Source organism: Ovis canadensis, chromosome 11 (assembly GCF_042477335.2).
Source record: "Ovis canadensis isolate MfBH-ARS-UI-01 breed Bighorn chromosome 11, ARS-UI_OviCan_v2, whole genome shotgun sequence".
NCBI classification, from domain to species: Eukaryota; Metazoa; Chordata; class Mammalia; order Artiodactyla; family Bovidae; genus Ovis; species Ovis canadensis.
In genome coordinates, this window is record NC_091255.1 from 35,386,986 (window position 1) to 35,409,793 (window position 22,808).

The 22,808-nt window shown below is 44.7% G+C and overlaps 1 protein-coding gene and 1 long non-coding RNA gene across 4 annotated transcripts; one reads left to right on the plus strand and one right to left on the minus strand.

Moving 5' to 3' along the window:
• Positions 1-327: 327 nt before the first annotated feature.
• Positions 328-5,523, minus strand: LOC138414945 (C-type lectin domain family 10 member A-like). Of its 3 annotated transcripts, XM_069542821.1 has the most exons (10): positions 5,294-5,523; positions 3,985-4,175; positions 3,272-3,385; positions 2,884-2,979; positions 2,723-2,794; positions 2,547-2,618; positions 2,296-2,382; positions 2,050-2,204; positions 1,714-1,820; positions 328-1,558 (listed from the first exon to the last, which is right to left on the minus strand). In XM_069542821.1, exons 2-10 carry the CDS (start codon positions 4,049-4,051, stop codon positions 1,402-1,404), a joined length of 927 nt encoding a protein of 308 aa, XP_069398922.1. In that variant the 5' UTR covers positions 4,052-4,175; positions 5,294-5,523; the 3' UTR covers positions 328-1,401. The 3 variants fall into 3 exon arrangements, with proteins under 3 accessions (XP_069398922.1, XP_069398924.1, XP_069398925.1); XM_069542823.1 differs by lacking the exon at positions 2,884-2,979 and having other exon boundaries at positions 1,034-1,558; positions 5,294-5,463; XM_069542824.1 differs by lacking the exon at positions 3,272-3,385 and having other exon boundaries at positions 1,034-1,558; positions 5,294-5,462.
• A 6,270-nt stretch (positions 5,524-11,793) lies between these two features.
• On the plus strand, positions 11,794-20,962 carry LOC138414947 (uncharacterized). Its single transcript, XR_011247025.1, has 3 exons — positions 11,794-12,361; positions 17,989-18,093; positions 19,265-20,962. It is a non-coding gene; the product is annotated as an uncharacterized lncRNA (long non-coding RNA).
• The last annotated feature ends 1,846 nt before the right edge of the window (positions 20,963-22,808 follow it).

Genomic DNA, 22,808 nt, shown 5'->3' on the forward strand with positions numbered 1-22,808 from the left:
ACCCTGCTATTTGCAACAACATGAATGGAACTCAAGAGCATTTATAGCAAGTACTATAAGCCAGATAGAGAAGGACAATACAATATGGTATCACTTATCTGCAGAATCATTAAAAAAAGACAGAAAGTGGAAAAGTGGTTGCCAGGGGCTGGGGGTTGGAAGGGAATAGGAAGAGGTTGGTAAAAGGGAACAAACTTTCAGTTATAAGATGAATAAGGTCTGAGAATCTAACATTAAAAAAACATGGTAACCATAGTTGATAACACTGTTTTGTATATCAACACCAATATACAATATCCTTTTGGGCCACACCAAAAGTCATCTCTACTCTTTAAGTGATGCATTTTATTATGTAAGGATTACACTTCAGTAAAATTGATTTTTCAGGTTAAAAAAAAACCTTAGGTTGGTGAGGATGTAGAGAAAAAGAAACATCTATGCACTCTTGGTGGGAATGTAAATTGGTACAGCCAGTATGGAAAGCATATGGAAATGTCTCAAAAAATGAAAAATAGAACTACCATATGATCCAGTAATTCCATTTCTGGGTTTATATCCAAAGGAAATTGAAACAGGGTATCAAAGAGATACCAGCACTCCCGTGTTTATTGGAGCATCGTTCACCATAATCAAGATATGGAAACAGCCTAAGTGTCTATCAGTGGATGAAGGAATAAAGAATAATATAATATTCTATCATATATACATATATAAATTCCATCATATATATATAATGACAGAATATTATTCAGCCTTGACAAAGAAGGAAATCCTGCTATATGCAACAATATGAATTGAACTAGAGGGTATTTATATCAAGTAATATAAGCCAGACAGAGAAAGACAGTACTGCATGATATCACTTATCTGCAGAATCATTAAAAAAAAAAGTCAGGAAAAAAAATTAAAAGTGCAAAAGTCGTTGCCAGTGGCGGGAGTTTGAGGGGAATAGGAAGAGTTTGGTAAAAGGGAACAAGCTTTCAGCTATAAAAGTCTTATAGCTGAGAATCTAACATTAAATGTGGTGACCATAGTTGATAGCACTATTTTATAATTGAAATTTGCTGAGAGTAGAACTTAAGTATTCTCACCTAGGAAAAATAATAAACGTGAGGTTATGGATATGTTCATTAACTAGATGCGAGAATCCTCTCACAAAGTATATATGTATCAAAGCCTGATATTTAAATATCTTACAATTTCATACGTCAATTATACCTCAATAAAGCTGAAATTTTTTAAAAATACCTTAGGAACTCTAGATAGTCTTTTCAAAGTTAAGGGGACAAAAAGAACCTCAAATCAATGGCAGTGCTCTAATCTCCCAGGGTTTATTGCTCTCCTACAAGGAGAAGGGTCCCCCTTCCCCACCCTGCCATTTCCCAGGCAGGGGCCACTCTCTTAGTTGCCTTTGCTCAGTCCAGCCTCGCAGATCCAGCGGTAGGGTCTTTGGCAGGCATCGTCATTCCACTTGCCATCGGGGTGGAAATGGGCACAGTCCTCACCCCCGCCCAGCCCATGCCCATGAAAGTCATCCGGCTGGCCTGGCTTCCAATTCCTGGTTGGGGAGGGGGAGGGTTGGTGTGAGAGGAAAACAGCCAGCTAGGAAGAACAGATAGAACAGAATCCAGGTTGGAGAGAAGGGGCTGTGGGCCAGACCCTGGAGGAGCAGAGCTGAAGAATGAAGAAGGTACAGAAAGCCAAGGCACTCACTTGACGTTGGTCTCATAGTCCGACCCATCCACCCATTTCCAGACTCCATCCTGATCACTGAGGCCCATCCAGGTGAAGTAAGGACGTAGGTTGGCCTGGATAAAATCCTGGGACGACAGAAGGGCAGCGGTGACTTCCCCCGCCCCAAGGCCCGCTCCTTGGACTATCAGTTCTGAACTTCATGGGTTCATTAAAGCCATGAAGGAAATTCAGGGTGTTGATCCCAATGCCGGAACCAGTGGAATCTCAGACTCTGGCTTAGATTGCAGTGGTTGCTAAAACTCCCCAGGTGATGCCAATGAGACCAGTCTTGGGACCTGAGCTTGAGGGGCTCACCTGTTCATCTCTGGAGCTGATGACTACCAGGTGGGCATTTTTCAGTTGGCAGTCTTTCTCAGCTTCTGGCCAGGGCTTCACCAAGGAAGAGAACCAGTAGCAGCGGCCTTCATGCTCCAGCCAGTTGGTGGGACAGCAGGCTGTGTTTTGAGAGCCTAAGGGGCCGGGGTTGGGGGAGTGGCTGAGATGCTGCCCAGGGGGACGTGGGCAGGAACTGGCTCCAGGCATGCCCCGCACAGCTCTTACAATTGCTCTTGAGAGCATCCATCTTGCAGGTCAGGGAGTTCAGGTTCTTGACCAGCTGCTGGACTTGAAGGAGCATTTCAGAATCACCTGGGATGCACACAGATGGGCAGTGGGTACAGTGCCCTGGGTGTGGCTTCTGCTCCATGAGTCCCTGGAGACTGGGGGTCTGTGCCCAGGACCCAGCCTAGGAACGCCCCTGCCCTGCCCTCCCACACACCTCATGCCCAGGTAGAAGGCAGTAAGGGCCTGACCTGCTTTGAGTTCTTCCAGTTGCTTCTCCAGCCTGTTCTCCAGAGAAAGCACCTTGTCATTCAAGCTACGGGCTGGAGGGGAGGGCACTCAGTACCCTGTTACTGCTCCCATCCCCCACCCTCCAGTCTGAGAGCCCAGCCCCCACCTCTCCACACCCTCTCCCTGAGGGTCTCACCAGCTTGCAGTTCTTGCTTGTGACTTTCCACCTCAGCTTTCAGTGATGTTATCATTTCTTGCAAGTTGCCACCTGGAGGATTCAGGGACTCAGGAGTCAGCCTCCACCCCTGCTCCACCCCACCCCACCTCAATCCAGAGCCCCTTTCATGCCAGGCTCACCCTGGGAGTTCAGTGCCTGGACCTCGGCCATACTGTTTGAAGTGAAGTTACTGAAACCTGTTCTCAGGGTCTGCAGGTCACTCTGAAACTTGAAATCTGATCAGGAGGATGGGACAATCAGTGCTAAGGGTTGTCAGGCCCTCTCTATGCCAGCATTGGGCTCCTAACATGCATCATCTCGTGGGTCCCTTCAGTGACCCCACCCAAAAGGAGAGGTCCTATACTGCAAGTGAGGCAATTAAGGCTCAGAGAGAGGACATAATTTGACAACATTCCCCAGCTGACAAGTGACAGAATCAGCAGTCATCCTCATCCAATCACTCTTGCATTCAGCATCCCCACCACACCTCGTTATTTCTCTCTTCCTTGCCCATCATGTGCCACTCACTTTGGTATCCCATCACACAGATGCTGGCCAGCAGGAGGCTGAGGCCCAGGGAGAGCAGGAGGAGGCAAGGGCTGGAGAGGAGCCGCTTCAGAAAGGTCTGGGAAGAAAACAGCACTGCAGGAGGAGAGGGTGTCAGGAGGAGGGGGTCCAGGTGGTGGGACAGACGGGGCTGAGGATGGGGCCACAGGGACCTCTCAGGGAGGAGGCCAGTGCAGCTCATGCTGGTGGGAGGCCGGATGAGAACTGGGGGACCAGGGGTGTCCAGGTCTCTGACTCCTCATGGACCAGCCCCAGTGCTCAGATACAGGGGCCCCTCACATGCCTGGGGATATGTGTACACAAAGACACACAGAGGACCATCGCGATGTGTAAGGTCCTCTCATCAGAGTTGGGGAGGTAGCAGGAGGACCCAGAGAGAGCGAGGGGCAGCCCACACTCTAGGCCCACAAGGCAAGCTCACACTCAAGGGCGAAAACACATTAGAAAGACAGTTTACGCTTTTGCCCTTCCTCAGCGCACAGGAAGTCAGGCCCACTATGGATCTTGAATCCTCTTCATACCGGGTCCCCCAGAGGCTGGGCCCTGACCCCCTTCAGAGTGGGGGACCCCACCAGGACACATGGTAGAGGTGCAGACGTGACACACTTGACAGCAGAAAGCCTTCTAAACATATTAAGAAGAGCTTAGCAAAGACTGTTTCCCCTTTCCTTTACCTTCTGCAAGCCTCTGGCTTTTTTTCTCACTCTCCAAGTACTGAAGGTCTTCGTACTTCACTGACATGTTTGGACCAACACGGTCTCTGAGACTGTTGGAGCAGAAGTGGAGGCCGAGGCAGTAGGCAGGCCGGGGCAGGAGCTGGATTAAAGGGGGAACGCGGGGACCAGGGAGGAGCTGCAAGGCAGGGCTGGAGATGAGAAAAGAGTGAGGTTTGAAAAGGAACCCATGGTGAAGGCTAGGAATGGGAAGGGCTTGGGTTTGCAGCTGAGGTCAGAGGTGGGGTCAGGGATGAGGTTTGAGCTAGGGTCAGGTTGAGTCTGGAGTGATGGTGGAGGTGAAGTTGGAGCTAAATGCATTGCTAGGACTAGGTCTGATGTTGGGGCTGGAACCGAGGTTGCGTCTCCTGCTAGGATCAGTACTCATGCTGGGGTCAGTATAGGGATCAGTACTCATGTTGAAGCCATGAATGGAGATAGACATAGGCTTGGTGCTGAAGTTGAAAATAGGACAGAGTTGAGGTTCAAGCTTTCGGGGGGTGGGGGAGAGGGGCAGGCTGGTGTTAAGAGTCAAGCTAACTTGGGAATTTTCTGGCAGTCCAATGGTTAAGGCTCCATGCTTCCACTTCACAGGGCAGGAGTTTCATCCCTAGTTCCTAGGATCCTGTGTGTCCTGCTGGGCTGCCCCCAAGGTTTTTTTTTTAATGATGTAAGAACTCTGGGGGTGAAGCTGCCACTGGGGTTGGTATGGGGTTTGAGATGTGGCTGGAGTAGGGGCTGAAGACAGGGCTAGAACCAGGCTAGGGAAGGGGTTGACTGTAAGTATCAGTTTGTGACCAAGGTTGTAGCTGCCCTGCTGCTGCTAAGTCGCTTTAGTTGTGTCCGACTCTGTGGGACCCCATAGATGGCAGCCCATCAGGCTCCCCCGTCCCTGGGAGTCTCCAGGCAAAAACACTGGAGTGGGTTGCCATTTCCTTCTCCAATGCATGAAAGTGGAAAGTGAAAGTGAAGTCGCTCCGTCGTGCCCGACTTTTAGCGACCCCATGGACTGCAGCCCACCAGGCTCCTCCATCCATGGGATTTTCCAGGCAACAGTACTGGAGTGGGGTGCCATTGCCTTCTCCCTAATTTAATCCAAATCCAATGAAGGGAATAGAGTTGAAAATCTCCCATGAGTCATTAAATCCCCAACCTGCCCCCTTATATATCTTACCATTGAGTTCCACCAAAGACCCATGGTCCCTTCTCCCTGCTTTCTCTGACATCCTCCCTGCCCTTTTAGTCTCACATGCATCCCTAGCCCCTTTACCTGTGAGAAGTCAAGAGGCTGTGATTCTTGAGTTCTTTGTGCAGCAATGACCAGAGTTGGAAAAAACGAAATCCCGGACAGTTGGGATGGGGGTGGCCGATGGAAGAGTCACCTGAGTGGAGACCTGCTAGTCTTTGTGTCTGAATGACCAAGAGTCTATAAACTGGGAAACTCCCATTTCCTCAATTTGAGGCAGTAACTAATAAGAAGGAATTGAAATCAAAACTCAGGCAGAGGTGGCGTGTGTAGGGCAGCTGGACTTTTTTAGACCTCCAGTGACTTCCTTAATTTTACTATTTGGCAGTGAAACATTGGATCAGAAGGAACCAGAGTTCCAGTGTTGCTCTTCCTCTGTCCCACACCGCCTTACATTTCCTTGATGTGAACATCTCGGAATTGTTGACATCTCCATCATTGCAAACCCAGGTCCAGAGGAGTCCTTTGCTCTACTCTTGCTCAATCCTGACCCAGGGCCCCTGACATCTTCCTCTGGGGCCTCAGCCAGCAAGCTCCCTGAGTTCTGGCCAGCTCTCCTTGTTATCAAGTCCAAGCTTGCTCTGATCACTAAATGACAGGGACAAGGTGTTGAGGCAAGGAAAAAGACTTTATTCAGAAAGCAGGCACTGGACTTCCAGAAGATGGCAGAATAATGTCTCAAAATAACCATCTTCTTTTATAGACCAGAGATGGGGTCAGGAAAGGGGTGAGGAAACAAAGTAAAAAGGCTATTAGTCTTGCAAATATCTCCTAGAATGGCAAACCTCAGGCAGGGATGTGTTGATTTTTCCTTCCTTCCATCCACAGATGGACAGGGTCCTGAACACTTTAACAGTCAGGCAGAGGGGCAGATGCTCTGAGGCAGGTATTTATGTATGATTATAATAACAAAATCCAACTCAGAGAAACAGTTCCAACATGGAGTGAGAATTGGCTTTTCCCTGCTACATCCTCATTTCATTTGAATGGAGGGAAGAGGTGGTGGAGAATAGGACCCCCTCGCTGGAATGGAAAGGGAGGATCCAGGAGAAAGAATAGAATTTATTGAGCATCAAATCTGTGATGAGGATTGTGCCAGACATTTGCATTAACCATTCAATTCCCACAAGATTGTTGGGAGGAATTTTGGATGAAGAATTTAGGCTCAGAACCATCCTGTGACTTGCCCAAGATCACTCGCCTGGTAAGCATAAGAGCCAGAATTCCAGCCTAGGGCTGCTCCACACCCTAGCCTGGGCTCTCTCTGAATATACTATTTTCATGAAAGGGGTTCAGTTTAATACTGTCAGCTCTCTAAATCCCTCTAAGGGGTTTTCCCTGAATTCACACATACAATCTTTTCATAGGAAAGATTATTAGTATCTTAAAAGGGGAAGAAGGAAAGCAAATACATTTCAGATTCTATTTTCTAGTTAAATGGGATTGTGCTCTGATAATTGCATTTTAAAACTCATTTAACATTTTATTAAGACTATTTGGCCATATCAGTTCATAAAATGTCCTTTATTTCTTTTTTAACTTCATCTCATTTCATAAGCTTTGCCATAATTTATTGACTAAGCTTTTTCCCTTATGATAAACATTTAGGTTTTTTCCAGTATGCTTTTGCTTTCTTGCTTTGCATTTATTCGGTGTTTGGATTAGTATCTGTTACAGGCTGGGTTTTTGGAATCAATGTGGAGACTGAATATGGGGTACAGTTTAGTTCTTAGGGTTCACACCTGTGAAGGAAGGGGAGAGAAGGTGGTGGTAGAGGGAGAAGTTAGAGCTACAAAGACCCCACAAAGCTTTAGCACATCCGACAGGGGCTTCTAGGGGTTCAGACTGCACTGGCTGTCAGAGCTGCCCATTGCTTCATGGAAATGGGGCCTTTATTACCTGATCTCGCTCAGTTAGCTGATACGGCTATCACAGCAGGGATGGGGCCTCAGGGGAAGTGGCTGTGTTGTGTGTACAGGTTACACACCCCATGACTGGGCACCAAGTCCTTTTTGGAAGTGAGGTCTGGCTGTCTTATCTTTGTGTCTACCACAGTACTGCTTTACATTCACACATTAATTGGGGGGTAATCAAATTTTTGCTTTATTGAATCTTTCCCACAAAGAACATTGTATGTTTCTCCATTCATTTATCCAAGTGGTAGGGACAGAATGAAGGGACAAAATAGGTGATTAAATAGTTAATCCCACTAAGGGTTTGTAATTAGAAAAATATGGGAGACCCCCATAAGTTAATGATTACTCAAGGTTTGCTTAATAACAGAACCATGCAACAGAAGCACGGGACATGCCCCAAAACAATAAAACAATGGTTGCATAAGACCTACATAGTGAGTGCCCAGTGAACTCAGTCAGTTAATGATCCCTAGTACATGTTCTCTAAATACACAAAAAACAATAATTTGTGGGTCTAGCTTGACCACACAGGGACAGGGAAACTCCCCTGCTCAACTTGGAGGAGGAGCTGATGAGGGAAGCATGACGTCAACTCAAGAAAGACAAAGAAGGGTTTCCCCCTCTGCTGCTTTCCCTTTGATTAAAAAACTGCAGCCCACTAAGTTTTCAGGGTGCAGCATTTCTCGCCCACCTGACTGTGGGCCCCTAAGTATCCTAGTCTAATAAATAGCTTATCTACCACTTTGCTCTTGCTGAACTCTGCTCTGAACTGAAACATAAAGGACTACAATATTGGAGCTCTTTGGACCCCACCTGAAATGACACCAATCGGTTTCACAAGCATTCACCCATCCATTCAAAAACATTTATTGGGTGTTGATAAAAGAAAATGTCACATATGGAGGTATGGGAAAGTCATTCTGGCTTTTTTATGAGCTAACTTGAATTGTATGCCAAGTTATGACAAAGTGTTTGTGAACTATCAAATACACATTGTGCATCCACTTTAATTATTTAGAGGGAAGAACACACTGACCAGAAGTAAAGAATGTCCATGTCAAAAATAAAGATGAAATTCTCCTCTTCCTGGGATGCCAGTGCTGCTCCTCCTTTGACCATGAGACTCCCTTCCCAGGTGCCAAGGCCATGCTTCTTACTGTGTATGTTTTGGTCTGGTTGTTTTTAAAATCTGGAAGAAACATATTTCTGAATTATTTAATGTTCTGACACAATAGAAAACTGTGCTGAAACTCTGGACCAGTTAATTTCTCAGAGAAATCTGAGAAGTTGGCTTCGGGGCTATAGTCCTCAGCTAGGCTCAAAGAGAATTCTTTTCTATTCTTATTATGGCTTATTGATTATTTTCATCAACAGTGTCTACAATATGCCAGGCCCCCTCCTTCAGAAGAGACATCCTGCAGAAGTAAACAGATAAGAAAGGACCTGGTCACAGAGCTTATATTCTAGTGGGTGACAGATAAACAGAATAAGTGAGTAAAACACATATAATGTCACACAGTGATAAAATGCTAAGGAAGACAATATAGCAAGGAGATGGGTACAATAAGGTCAATTTTTAACAGGCTGTCATGACTAGGATGTCAAGAACAACCTTACTGAGGGACTTCCCTGGTGGTCCAATGGTTAAGAATCCACCTTCCAAGGCAGGGAACACGGGTTCAACCCCTGGTTGGGGAATTAAGATCCCACATGCCTTGGGGGGCAGGTAAGCCTGCAGCAACAAACGATCCTGATGCAATAAGAAATAAATACTTTTTTTTATTTTTCAAAAGAATAATCTTAGTGAGAAGTTGATATCCAAGCAAAGGCCCAAGGGAGGTGAGGGAGAAGTAGATGACACTCAGCTAGGAAACCTGGAGCTCCAACTCTTCAGGGCCTGTAGGCTATCGTCACAGATTTGACTTAGAGGGGCAGGCTTTGTGGGGGTGAGAGCAGAGGAGTGAGTGGGCTGATTTACATTTTAACTGTGACAATGTGACTCTTGTGAATTTTGTGAAAAGGGACCAGAGTTGGGTTGGGGGGGAGGGAAGAGAGATAAATTAGGAGCTTGGGACGAGCATACATGCACACTGCTACATAGTGGCTCAGCTGGTAAAGAGTCTGCCTGCAATGTGGGAGACCTGGGTTCGACCCCTGGGTTGGGAGGATCCCCTGGAGAAGGAAAAGGATACTCACTCCAATATTCTGACCTGGAGAATTCCATGGACTGTATAGACCTTGGGGGTCACAAAGAGTTGGACACAATGAGAGACTTTCATTTTCGCATATAAAATAGATAACTAAAAAGAACTTCCAGTATCACACAGGAAACTACTCAACATTCTGTAATAACCTATATGGGTAACAAATCTGAAAAAGAATGAGTATATATACAGCATATATATAACTGAATCACTTAACTGTACACCTGAAACTGACACAATGTAAATCAACTAGACTCCAATAAAACTGAGAAAAAACTATTGTAATATCTGGTTGAGAGATGATGGTGGTTTGTGCATGGTGCTGGTGAAAAACGTTTTGATTCTGAACACATTTTGAAGGTAGAATTGATGGGATTTTTTGCTGATAAATTGTATGTGGATCTCACCCACAGATGAAACAGTTCTCCTTCTATGCCTCTAAATAAATGAAACTTTGAGCATTTTCCATAAGTTGCTAACTCTCTAGGAAAAACAGCTTTCCCCCTGGCTATGCGATGCTGATGCCTTAAGATCTGTCATGACATCTTGGGAATAGGATAATCATTGAGAGAAGTTCTGTTTTGCCATCAGGAGCAGACTGATAAAAATTTGTTAAATCTGATAATTGTGCAGAATTTTTCTTTGGATATGTGGTGTGATTTACTTGATAAGTTTGCCCTACCAAAGTCTGATTCCCTTATAATTTTTTTTTTTTTTTTAGTTTCAGCACAGCAGTTTAATTTATATCCCTGTTACTCATTCCTTGTAAATATATTTATTATCCATATTGCTATTTAATTTTTCTCAAAAACTGTGACACAGAGGCTTGTATTGTTTACATATCAATCATGACACAGGTCTGAAACAGACACTTGTCCCTGTCCTCCTGGGAACCCACATACAAAAGAACCAACAGATGAAAACTTAGTCAAATATGCTGTTGAAACCATTTACCTCAGACTGGGACTCGAACCCAGCCAAAACTCAGTTTGGGTTTCAAATCCATGTGGCTGGGACTCAAACCCAGCCAAAACCCTGCTTGAGATTTTAACCCACATGGCTGGACTCAGACCTAGCCAAAACCCACGGTACCTGGTTTCAGGACCTAATGAAGCTTGGGTTCTTGATGTCTCACCATAGAAAGAATTCAGCGAGAGACAAAATGATAGGTAAGAAGCGGATTTATTCAGATACAGAGAGAAGCACACTCCACAGAGTGTGGGCCATCTCAGAGGACAAGTCCGGTGAGGAAATGTAGCATGGTTATTTTTCATAAGCTGGGTAATTTCATATGCTAATGAGTCAATCCTAACGGACTGACAAACCAGTCAATCATAAAGGAAATCAGTCCTGACTATTCATTGGAAGGACTGATGTTAAAGCTGAAATCCCAATACTTTGGCCACCTGATTTGTAGAACTGACTCATTGGGAAAGACCCTGATGCTGGGAAAGATTGAAGGTGGGAGGAGAAGAGGATGACAGAGGATGAGATGGGTGGATGGCATCACCGACTTGATGGACATGAGTTTGAGTAAACTCCAGCAGTTGGTGATGGACAGGGATGCTTGGCGTGCTGCAGTCCATGTCCAGAGTTGGACCTGACTGAGTGATTGAACTGAGTGAGTGGGAGGATTAATCCAACTATTTTTGGGAGGGGGTGGAGGTTTCCAGGATTTGGGCCACTGACCACTCCTTGGTCTTTTAACAGTGGCTTGGAACTGTCACGGGACCTCTGAGTGTGTCATTTCATTTGCTGTCATTTCTAGTCTTCTCTGCCATCTTGGTCCCATTTGATTCTAATTGGTTTATGTTGTGTCCTTGGTCTATGTCATTCTTTCAAAAGTTGTACCCTGCCCCTTTCCCTCCTGTTACACTTTCAGTGATCCAGATAATGTTCTTTCTTTGATCTGAGGTGGGATTTAATTTTTTTAGAGTAAGAAAAGATTAAGTATAGGGACTTCCTTGGTAGTCCAGTGGCTAAGACTCTGTGCTCACAATGCAGGGGCATGAATTTGATCCCTGATCAGGGAACTAGACCCCACTTGGCACAACTAAGAGTTCCACAGCCACAACTAAAGACCCTGGATGTTGCGATGTTAGGCAAATTAAGGGGAGGAAGTCTTGTCCAGGCTTCAGATACAGGAGAGCAGGCCCTTGATCTTGCTGCTGATCTGCCTGGACACTGTCCAGTTACTGCCTAGATTCCATGCCTGCCCTCAAGCATAGCACTTGAGATAAGAAAGGGAGTGGGTTTTGGAATTCTAGGGCCCCTGGAGTCTGGCCAGCTGCTCAGGGTTTAATGAAATCCTAAGACTCACAAGATAAAACACACCACATTGTAACAAGGGTAAAGTGAAACCAGTGCTGCATTTTTGCAAGCAAACTGCTGATGATATCAGTTTGCAGCCTGTGATTACAAGCGGGAGCCCCTGAAACTGCAATCTGAAGTCTCAACCCATGGAGTGGACGCACTGCCCGGGACATTTTCCCAATTAAGATTCCAGATTGCTGTTACTTGGGACTTCCCAGAGCTGTTACTCCGAAAGTTGAAATTCATAAGAGCACATCCACAGCCTCCCTGCACTTTTCTTGCCTCTCTCAAATAGCACTCCAGGATCCCAACAAAGTTTGCAGCTTAACTACGGGCTTCCCAGGTGGCACAGTGGTAAAGAACCTGTTTGCAGTGCAGGAGATACAGGAGACTTGGGTTCAGACTCTGGGTTGGGAAGATCCCCTGGAGAAGAAAATGGCAACCCATTCCAGTATTCTTGCCAGGAATATCCCTTGGACAAAGGAGCCTGACAGGCTACCGTCCATGGGGTTGCAAAGAGTTGGACATGACTGAAGCAACTGAGCACATTGGGCTAAGAGGAGGTGAAGAAGCGGTCTTCTCCCCTGGATGACTCTCTGGCTACACACACGAATTCCCTCAAAATCATCTCAACTCCTACTTTTCACTTACAGAGTCTGGTAAGGAGAATGGTTTCTTTTTTATCACCTCTTAGTAAGTCCTGACTCCATGTCTTCTGCCCCTCCCTGAGTTTCTTTTCCAGGTTTATTGAGATATAATTGACATGTCACGGGGTCACAAAGAGTCGGACACAACTGAGAGACTGAACTGACTGAACTGAACTGAACATTGTGTAAGTTTTGGAAAAAACTCTGATGCTGGGAGGGATTGGGGGTAGGAGGAGAAGGGGACGACCCAGGATGAGATGGCTGGATGGCATCACGGACTCGATGGATGTGAGTCTGAGTGAACTCTGGGAGATGGTGATGGACAGGGAGGCCTGGCGTGCTGCGATTCGTGGGGTCGCAAAGAGTCGGACACGACTGAGCGACTGAACTGAACTGAACTGAACTGAACTGAAGGTATACAATGTGTTGATTTAATATATTTATAAGTTGTAAAATGACTGTCTCCACAGTATTACCTACCACTTCCAGCCCATTTCATATTTAGCATTTCTTTTGTGTGTGTGGTGAGAATATTTAAGAACTCCTCTGTTAGCAACATTCAGGTATATGATATAATATCATTAGATATGGTCATCATGCTGTACATTAGATTCCCCAAACTTGTGAATCTTATCATGGAAGTTTGTGCCTTTTGACCTATATCTCCCCATTTCCCCCATTCCTTGGTTCTTCTCGGCTTTAAATGTATTAATTAAAGCATTTGTCAATAATCATTCTCACTTTGCAGAATTCAACGGAAGTTCTTTCAAAACGGGAAAAGCATCACTTACCTTCCTATTTCAAATGGCCTTGCCCTGTCTCTCAGTTCCTTAATTGGGCTTGCCAAATTTTTATTTATCCCATTAGTCTTTTCAGAAGTGAGATTTTTGGAATTACCTGGTGGTCCACTGGCTAAGACTCTGCACTCCTAATAAAGGGGGCCTGGGTTCGATCTCTGGTCAGGAAACTAGATCCCACGTGCCACAACTAAGACCCTATGCAGCCAAAAAGAAAAAGACGTGAGATTTTCCTAAAAGGATAAACAAGCCACAGATTTGGAGAAAATGCTTGCAATCCACATCTTCAACTAAAGTCTGGTATCTAGAATAAATAAAGAAATCTAAAGACTCAACAATAAAAGAAAGAAAATCCAACTAGAAAATGGGCAAAAGACATGAAGAGACATTGTGTCAAAGAGGATATACAAATGGACAATAAGCCCTTAAAGGGATGCACAATATTAGCCATCAGTTCAGTTCAGTCGCTCAGTCGTGTCTGACTCTTTGTGACCCCATGCACTGCAGCACACCAGGCCTCCCTGTCCATCACCAACTCCCGGAGTTCACCCAAACTATGTCCATCTAGTCGGTAATGCCATCCAGCCATCTCATCCTCTATTGTCCCCTTCTCCTCCTGCCTCCAATCCCTCCCAGCATCAGAGTCTTTTCCAATGAGTCAACTCTTCGCATGAGGTGGCCAAACTACTGGAGCTTCAGCTTTAGCATCAGTCCTTCCAAAGAACACCCAGGACTGATCTCCTTTAGAATGGACTGGTTGGATCTCCTTGCAGTCCAAGGGACTCTCAAGAGTCTTCTCCAACACCACATTTCAAAAGCATCAATTCTTCGGCATTCAGCTTTCTTCTCAGTCCAACTCTCACATCCATACATGACCACAGGAAAAACCATAGCCTTGACTAGATGGACCTTTGTTGGCAAAGTAATGTCTCTGCTTTTGAATATGCTGTCTAGGTTAGTCATAACTTTCCTTCCAAGGAGTAAGCCTCTTTTAATTTCATGGCTGCAATCACCATCTGCAGTGATTTTGGAGCCCCCCAAAATAAAGTCAGCTATTGTTTCCACTGTTTTCCCATCTATTTCCCATGAAGGGATGGGACCAGATGCCATGATTTTTGTTTTCTGAATGTTGAGCTTTAAGCCAACTTTTTCACTCTCCTCTTTCACTTTCATCAAGAGGCTTTTTAGTTCCTCTTCACTTTCTGCCATAAGGGTGGGGTCATCTGCATATCTGAGGTTATTGACATTTCTCCTGGCAATCTTGATTCCAGCTTGTGCTTCTTCCAGCCCAGCATTTCTCATAATGTACTCTGCATAGAAGTTAAATAAGCAGGGTAACAATATACAGCCTTGACGTCCTCCTTTTCCTATTTGGAACCAGTCTGTTGTTCCATGTCCAGTTCTAATTGTTGCTTCCTAACTTGCATATAGGTTTCTCAAGAGGCGGGTCAGGTGGTCTGGTATTCCCATCTCTTTCAGAATTTTCCACAGTTTCTTGTGATCCACACAGTCAAAGGCTTTGGCATAGTCAATAAAGCAGAAATAGATGTTTTTCTGGAACTCTCTTGCTTTTTCCATGATCCAGCAGATGTTGGCAATTTGATCTCTGGTTCCTCTGCCTTTTCTAAAACCAGCTTGAACATCAGGGAGTTCACGGTTCACGTATTGCTGAGGCATGCCTTGGAGAATTTTGAGCATTACTTTACTAGCATGTGAGATGAGTGCAATTGTACGGTAGTTTGAGCATTCTTTGACATTGCCTCTCTTTGGGATTGGAATGAAAATTGACCTTTTCCGGTCCTGTGGCCACTGCTGAGTTTCCAGATTTGTTGGCATATTGAGTGCAGCACTTTCACAGCATCATCTTTTAGGATTTGAAATAGCTCAACTGGAATTCCATCACCTCCACTAGCTTTGTTCATAGTGATGCTTTCTAAGGCCCACCTGACTTCACATTCCAGAATGTCTGGCTCTAGGTGAGTGATCACACCAGCGTGATTATCTTAGTCATGATGATCCTTTTTGTACAGTTCTTCTGTGTATTCTTGCCACCTCTTCTTAATATCTCCTGCTTCTGTTAGGACCATATCATTTCTGTCCTTTATAGAGCCCATCTTTGCATGAAATGTTCCCTTGGTATCTCTGATTTTCTTGACACGATTTCTAGTCTTTCCCATACTGTTGTTTTCCTTTATTTCTTTGCATTCATCACTGAGGAAGGCTTTCTTATCTCTCCTTGCTATTCTCTGGAACTCTGCATTCAGATGCTTATATCTTTCCTTTTCTCCTTTGCTTTTTGCTTCTCTTCTTTTCACAGCTATTTGTAAGGCCTCCTCAGACAGCCATTTTGCTTTTTGCATTTCTTTTCCATGGGGATAGTCTTGATCCCTGTCTCCTGAACAATGTCACAAACCTCTGTCCATAGTTCATCAGGCAGTCTGTCTATCGGATCTAGTCCCTTAAATCTATTTCTCACTTCCACTGTATAATATAAGGAATTTGATTTAGGTCATACCTGAAAAACATCTATTTCTGCTTTATTGACTATGCCAAAGCCTTTGACTGTGTGGATCACAAGAAACTGTGGAAAATTCTGAAAGAGATGGGAATACCAGACCACCTAACCCGCCTCTTGAGAAATCTGTATGCAGGTCAGGAAGCAACAGTTAGAACTGGACATGGAACAACAGACTGGTTCCAAATAGGAAAAGGAGGATGTCAAGGCTGTATATTGTCACCCTGCTTACTTAACTTCTATGCAGAGTACATCATGAGAAACGCTGGACTGGAAGAAACACAAGCTGGAATCAAGATTGCCAGGAGAAATATCAATAACTTCAGATATGCAGATGACACCACCCTTGTGGCAGAAAGTGAAGAGGAACTAAAAAGCCTCTTGATGAAAATGAAAGAGGAGAGTGAAAAAGTTGGCTTAAAGCTCAACATTCAGGAAACGAAGATCATGGCATCTGGTCCCATCCCTTCATGGGAAATAGATGGGGAAACAGTGGAAACAGTGGCAGACTTTATTTTGGGGGGCTCCCAAATCACTGCAGATGGTAACTGCAGCCATGAAATTAAGATGCTTACTCCTTGGAAGAAAAGTTATGACCAACCTAGATAGTATATTCAAAAGCAGAGACATTACTTTGCCGACTAAGGTCCATCTAGTCAAGGCTATGGTTATTCCAGTGATCATGTATGGATGTGAGAGTTGGACTGAGAAGAAAGCTGAATGCCGAAGAATTGATGCTTTTGAACTGTGGTGTTGGAGAAGACTCTTGAGAGTCCCTTGGACTGCAAGGAGATCCAACCAGTCCATTCTAAAGGAGATCAGCCCTGGGATTTCTTTGGAAGGACTGATGCTAAAGCTGAAGCTCCAGTAGTTTGGCCACCTCATGCGAAGAGTTGACTCATTGGAAAAGACTCTGATGCTGGAAGGGATTGGGGGCAGGAGGAGAAGGGGACGACAGATGATGAGATGGCTGGATGGCATCACGGACTCAATGGACGTGAGTTTGAGTGAACTCCGGGAGTTGGTGATGCACAGGAGGCCTAGCATGCTGCGATTCATGGGATCGCAAAGAGTCGGACATGACTGAACGACTGAACTGAACTGAACTGAACTGAATGGTCATACCTGAAGTGGTTTTCCCTACTTTCTTCAATTTAAGTCTGAATTTGGCAATAAGGAGTTCATGATCTGAGCCACAGTCAGCTCCTGGTCTTGTTTTTGCTGACTGTATAGAGCTTCTCCATCTTTGGCTACAAAGAATATAATCAATCTGATTTTGGTGTTGACCATCTGGTGATGTCCATGTATAGAGTCTTCTCTTGTGTTGTTGGAAGAGGGTGTTTGCTATGACCAGTGCGTTCTCTTGGCAAAACTCTATTAGACTTTGTCCTGCTTCATTTCGTATTCCAAGGCCAAATTTGCCTGTTACTCCAGGTGTTCCTTGACTTCCTACTTTTACATTCCAGTCCCCTATAATGAAATTAGTCATCAGATAATTGCAAACTAAAACCACAGTAATATATTACCTCACACCTATCAGAATGGTTAAAATTCTTTTTAAAAATAGTGTGTGCCTGCTAAGTTACCTCAGTTGTGTCTGACTGTGTGACCCCATGGACTGTAGCTCATGAGGCTTCTCTGTCCATGGGATTCTCTAGGCAAGAATATTGGATTGGGTTGCCATTTCCTTCTTCAGGGGATCTTCCAGACCCCAAGATTGAATCCACATCTTTCAAATCTCCTGCATTGGCAGACAGGTTCTTTACCACTAGCACCACCTGGAAAGCTCAAAGCAATTGACACCTCCAGAGGCACCGCTGGGATTAAAAAATAGTGATAGCAACCAAATGCAGGTGGGGATGTGGACAAACCTCTCTGGAGGTTTCCATAGGAACCCCAAGGACAATGGGCAGGGCAGAGCACAGCATGGGACACAGGAACAGAACTCGAGGAAATAGCATCAGTACCTTCACGATGGCCCCAAGGACCACCAAGCACCTGGCTCTCAGTCACGCATCCCTTACACCATATCTTTCCTCTCTCCCAGATGAAAGAAGCCTGGAGAGAGCTGAGTGTAATGACTGTGAGCCCCCCACTGAGGCTTCAGTGGTGATTTTCAGACCCGTAGGATAAAGGGAACATCACAAAGTGGGGGAGGAATTTCCTGTCCAAGAGATCAGGCCTAGCATAGGGTCAGCTCTCGCTGCAGCACATTGCAAGTGGAAAACGTGGGAAATGGTGATAGATCATTTTCAACCTAGAATTCCACATTCCCACAAATGATCAGTCCCACTCTTCTATCCCAAAAGAGTGCATTCCTTTGCCAGGAAGCTACTGGAAGGGATGCTTCAACAGAACGGAGGAATAAATCAAGAAAGAGCACATGGATCCAGGGAAGAGAGGATCCAGCCCAGAAGAAAGAGGCAGTCCAGGTATTTCTCAGGACGACCGGGAAGTCCCAGGAAAACTGCTGGCAGGGGGAGGGGAACGGAAGAGGGGGCCAAAGTTACAGAAGTGGGTCCAGAGGAAGTCTATGGGGGCTTGAACGCAAGGGGCCAGCTGGAGGCCCCTCACAACGTCTCTGAGGCCATGATCACAGTTGTTTTTATATAATTATGAAAATGACTAACTGATTATTGACTTAGCCAGTGAACAACCACAACAACATATATAATAGTCAGTTCTTTGCAACCCTATGGACTACAGCGCACCAGGCTTCCCTGTCCTTCATTATCTCCCAGAGTTTGCTCAAACTCATGTCCATTGAGTCAGTGATGCCATCCAACCGTCTCATCCTCTGTTGCCCCCTTCTCTTGCCCTCAATCTTTCCCAACATCAGGGTCTTTTCCAATGAGTCAGCTCTTCGCATCAGGTTGCCAAAAGATTGGAGCTTCAGCTTCAGCATTCGTCCTTCCAATGAAGATTCAGGGTTGACTTCCTTTAGGACTGACTGGTTTGATCTCCTTGCTGTCCAAAGGACAATATAATATATATAATAATGTATATTATATATATAATATAATCAGTTAGGATGACCACCATCACTTTCCACTTCAGTTTCCCCTCCTTCACATCTTCCTCTGTGTCAGGTGGCATTTTTTTTAATCTGAGCAAGAAATTGGGTTGGAAAAACAGGTTTGGCTTGAGTGGAGAGGGACCTTGTTATTTGCTTTACAGTCAATTTATCCTTAGGGTTGGCCCACCTACCCAGTCATGGCTTTTGGGGGTACTGTTGGCACCCATTGTGTAGACTCCCTTGGGGGTGAATGAAGGTGAGCCATGAGCCTCCCTCAAGCACTGGCATCAGTAGTAAAGAAGAAATATGCTGGAGGGAACCCTCAATGATCTTTCTCTTCTGAAAATCTCCTTACAATACCTTTGTCACAGGCAGAAGGAAATAATAAGTACGCAGCCAAAAAGCGGGGGAGGCGGGGAGAATGGATTTCACAGGTGTGTTGGAAGGTTATTAAAAATGTTATATCAGTTGTCTGGATTTTGTGATGTTCGTAGTAGCTTTCAGCTTTTGTGTTTTCTTTTCTAACTTAAGGAAATAGTACCTTTTATGCTTAATTTTGTATTCATAATTTTGCATCTTTTCCTAAGGAGGGCGCCCCAAATTGTGTACATTTCATGCCCTGTAAAACTTGGATTCGCCCTGATGGTTCTTGGAAAAGAGTACAACTGAAGTGGTGGAGACATGACCAGATCACGTGTGCAGAAAATTACGTTGTCAGGCTTTTTACAGTTAAGAAAGACTTAGTAATTGATTCACAGAATCTGAAGCAAGATTTTCAAGTATTCACTTCAGAAGAAACAAATGTTGTTCAGAAAAGGAAACGTAAGCATATTATACTGCTTGGCTCAGCGATTAACAATATTGCCACAGCCCTAACCGACACAGATTCTGAATTAGGATTCAAGTAAAACCTGTTATAGACTAAATTGGAAAATTATACCTATCTACAAGATAAAAAGTGACTGGATAATGTCTACAATTGATAAATAAAGAGATATCAATTTGTGTGTGTTATTTGAAAGTACAAATGTCTAAGGGAAAGAGCTAAAATGCTGCAAGTGGTTTCTCAGAACAGCAGGAATGGCTGAAGAAAAAAACCAGGGTCTGGTAACTGCTTCTAGCCCTACAAGACTGTAAATTGTATGTATTATTTCTGTCATAAGTTTTTAAATTCAATGACAATTATATACATTTTGAAGGAGAAGTCCTAGAAAAATTTGCAACTGAAAATTGGGAAGTCTTGACCCAGAACAAGCTTAGATGCAAAAATTGCTTGAAATATCAGATGTGAAAACAAAAACAGCAACTACTTGCCCACCACAGAGGATGATTTAATAACATCTGGCACATCTATCGGAGAAGGCGATGGCAGCCCACTCCAGTACTCTTGCCTGGAAAATCCCATGGACGGAGGAGCCTGGTGGGCTGCAGTCCATGGGGTCACTAAGAGTCGGACACTACTGAGCGACTTCACTTTCACTTTTCACTTTCATGCATTGGAGAAGGAAATGGCAACCCACTCCAGTGTTCTTGCCTGGAGAATCCCAGGGACCGGGGAGCCTAGTGGGCTGCAGTCTCTGGGGTCTCACAGAGTCGGACACAACTAAAGCGACTTAGGAGCAGCAGCAGCAGCAGCACCACATCTATATTTTGGAATTCTCTAGCCCGGCTAAATTCAATGAAGTAAAACCTCTCAGGGAACAGCATAGACTGGATCAATGTCCATAGGACACGGAAAAGTGAAAAAAGCTAACTACGTGGTATTGCATATGGGCGCAACACGCAGGAAACTCCCTACAGAAACCCTGAAATGGTTCAGTTTTATGTGTCAGCTTGACTGGGTCACAGATGGTGGGTCCAACATTATTCTGGGTGTGTCTGTGAGGGTGTTTGGGGATGAGATTGACAGAGTCATTTCCTAGGCAGGTTGATAAGAAGTCTAGGGGTCCCCAAGAAGAGAGGGGTCTGGAATTCTCAAGGAGGAAGAAAGGACAAACTTCTTTTCCTTCTCTACATTCCTTAGGATTATATAACAACAATGTATTCTGCCTGAGGACAGTCTCTGGATTAAACCTTCTGGCTAATTCTGTTATCTTAAAATGTAAATTATGGGAGTAGGTCTGGTGAGGTCTTTACAACCTCCAGACATTCTTTGGATTCACTGGAGAGTATATAACTTCATTGCTCACACTAACAAGGGGGTACTTTTTCTGCCCCCTTCTAATGCCTATTTCAGAAGCTTTCTCTATCTCCTTTATACTTTAATAAAACTTTATTACACAAAAGCTCTGAGCGATCAAGCCTCATCTCTGGCCCTGGATTGAATTCCTCTCCTCCGGGGGCCAAGAATCCCGGTGTCGTGATTCAGCAACAACCTTTCAAGATGAACATTTGAATTGGGAAAGCAGTTTGCTCTCGCTAACATGGGCTGGCTTCATCCACACCACTGAAGCCCTGAATAGATCAAGAAGGCCTGTCCTCTTAAGGTAAGAGAGAGTTCTTCCTGTCTGGCCCTCTCCAAACTGGGACATTGTGTCGGGAGCTGCATTAGGCATTACTGACAAAATAGAGGCACGGCCCTAAACCCTCTCCCTTTGTTCTGTAGGCATGGACCTGGAATGAAGGAGTTAGATTTTGTGATTCTGACTTGTTTTTTCCTTTCCTCGGCTGAGTTGACTGAAGAGACTATTAAGGTGCTTATTGTTTTTGAGAGACGCAGGAGAAGGCATAAAGCCTTCTGCAGCTGTGCTCAAAGAATAATTCATAATCACTGACATTTGTTCAAGGACTTTTACAAAAAAGTGTTCCAGGGTGAGCACAGAGGCCGCAGCTTGAGACCATGGGAGGAATTCCTATCTGAAGCCTATTTGTGAGAAAAGTGTTTATGGCAAAGGAGTTTGCTGAATTTAGGGCTTAGGAATAATTAAAATAGTTAGAAGCTAAATATTTAAGGATTGCTGTAATGTTACAATATTCTACTACAGCTTATAAACATTAGGGACTTCAGAGATATTATTAGCTAGAAGCCCTTTCTAAGAAATAGTGAACTTAGGATACTAGGGGCAAACAGGACTTAGAAAGATAAGAAATAAACTGAGGAATGTGGTATGCAGCCCAGACATTAGCATGAGTTACAGTGTATTCACAAGGACACATGAGAAAAAGTAGATAAGAGAATCGCTGAGGAAGGAACTCCTTTTGAGGGGCAACAATGATTTTTGGAGAAAAATAAATCTGGGTCAATGGGAACTAAAAATATCAAACCTCTGACCTAATGCTTTTGTAAAAGTATAAAAGAGAATCATAAGCTTGAAATAAACAGGCAGTCCAAGAAAACTGAGAGGCTGCCTCAGTTTCTCTCGCCGACACCGCCCACCCCTTCAGGCCGAATCCCTGGCTGCTGGAGCTGGACTCTGGCAACATCGGTTGTTTTCCTACCTGCAGCCTCAGGTGGAGACATTGATTCTTCCTGGGTCTTGAGCCTTTAGATTCAGACTGCATCTTACTCTGATGGATTTTGGAGGTTTCCAGATCACCGACTCATCTGCAGAACTTATCCATACTCCCATGAGCCAATATATCTCCTATTGGTACACCAAAATCCCATTGGTTCTGTTTCTGTGGAGACCCTTGACTAATACAATATCCATGAAATGGTTAACTCTGGGTAGGAGGAGTGGTAAGGGGAGGACACGCGGTGTGTGTGTGCGTGTATGCGAAACATTTTTTACTACTAGTTTATACTACTTTTGTAAATAAAAATAAAACCAAAAAACCTAATCGCTTCAAGACTCGTTAAAGGTTGGTCGTAGTAATCTTGGAAAGTGCAGTTTACCCACTGTAGAGACTGTTGGAGACACCCTTTACTGGAGAGCCATCTAGGTCAGTCTGGGGTCTTTTCAATCCTGCTTCTCTTAGCAAACTTTTTCACTGGCCTTTGCCAGCCCAGTTCACAGTTCCCGGACTGACAGGGGTGTTCTTTGGAACAGGGATGTTCAGTGGAGCAGGGGTGTTCTTTGAAACCTCTTTTGCAGTGAAGCCCTCAGGGCAGACTCTGCAGCCCCAGCCACACTGGCTTCACCCCCACCCCGCACCAGCCCCACCAGTGCCATCCAGGGGCCCCTCTGTGCC

Coding starts and splice junctions, on each gene's coding strand:
- LOC138414945 (XM_069542821.1), bottom strand. CDS start 4,051: ATGTCAGTGAAGTACGAAGACCTTCAGTACTTGGAGAGTGAGAAAAAA. Junction 2,980..3,271: donor CTGTGTGATGGGATACCAAA/GTGAGTGGCACA, acceptor CCTCCTGATCAG/ATTTCAAGTTTCAGAGTGAC. Junction 2,619..2,722: donor CAAGCAAGAACTGCAAGCTG/GTGAGACCCTCA, acceptor CCTCCCCTCCAG/CCCGTAGCTTGAATGACAAG.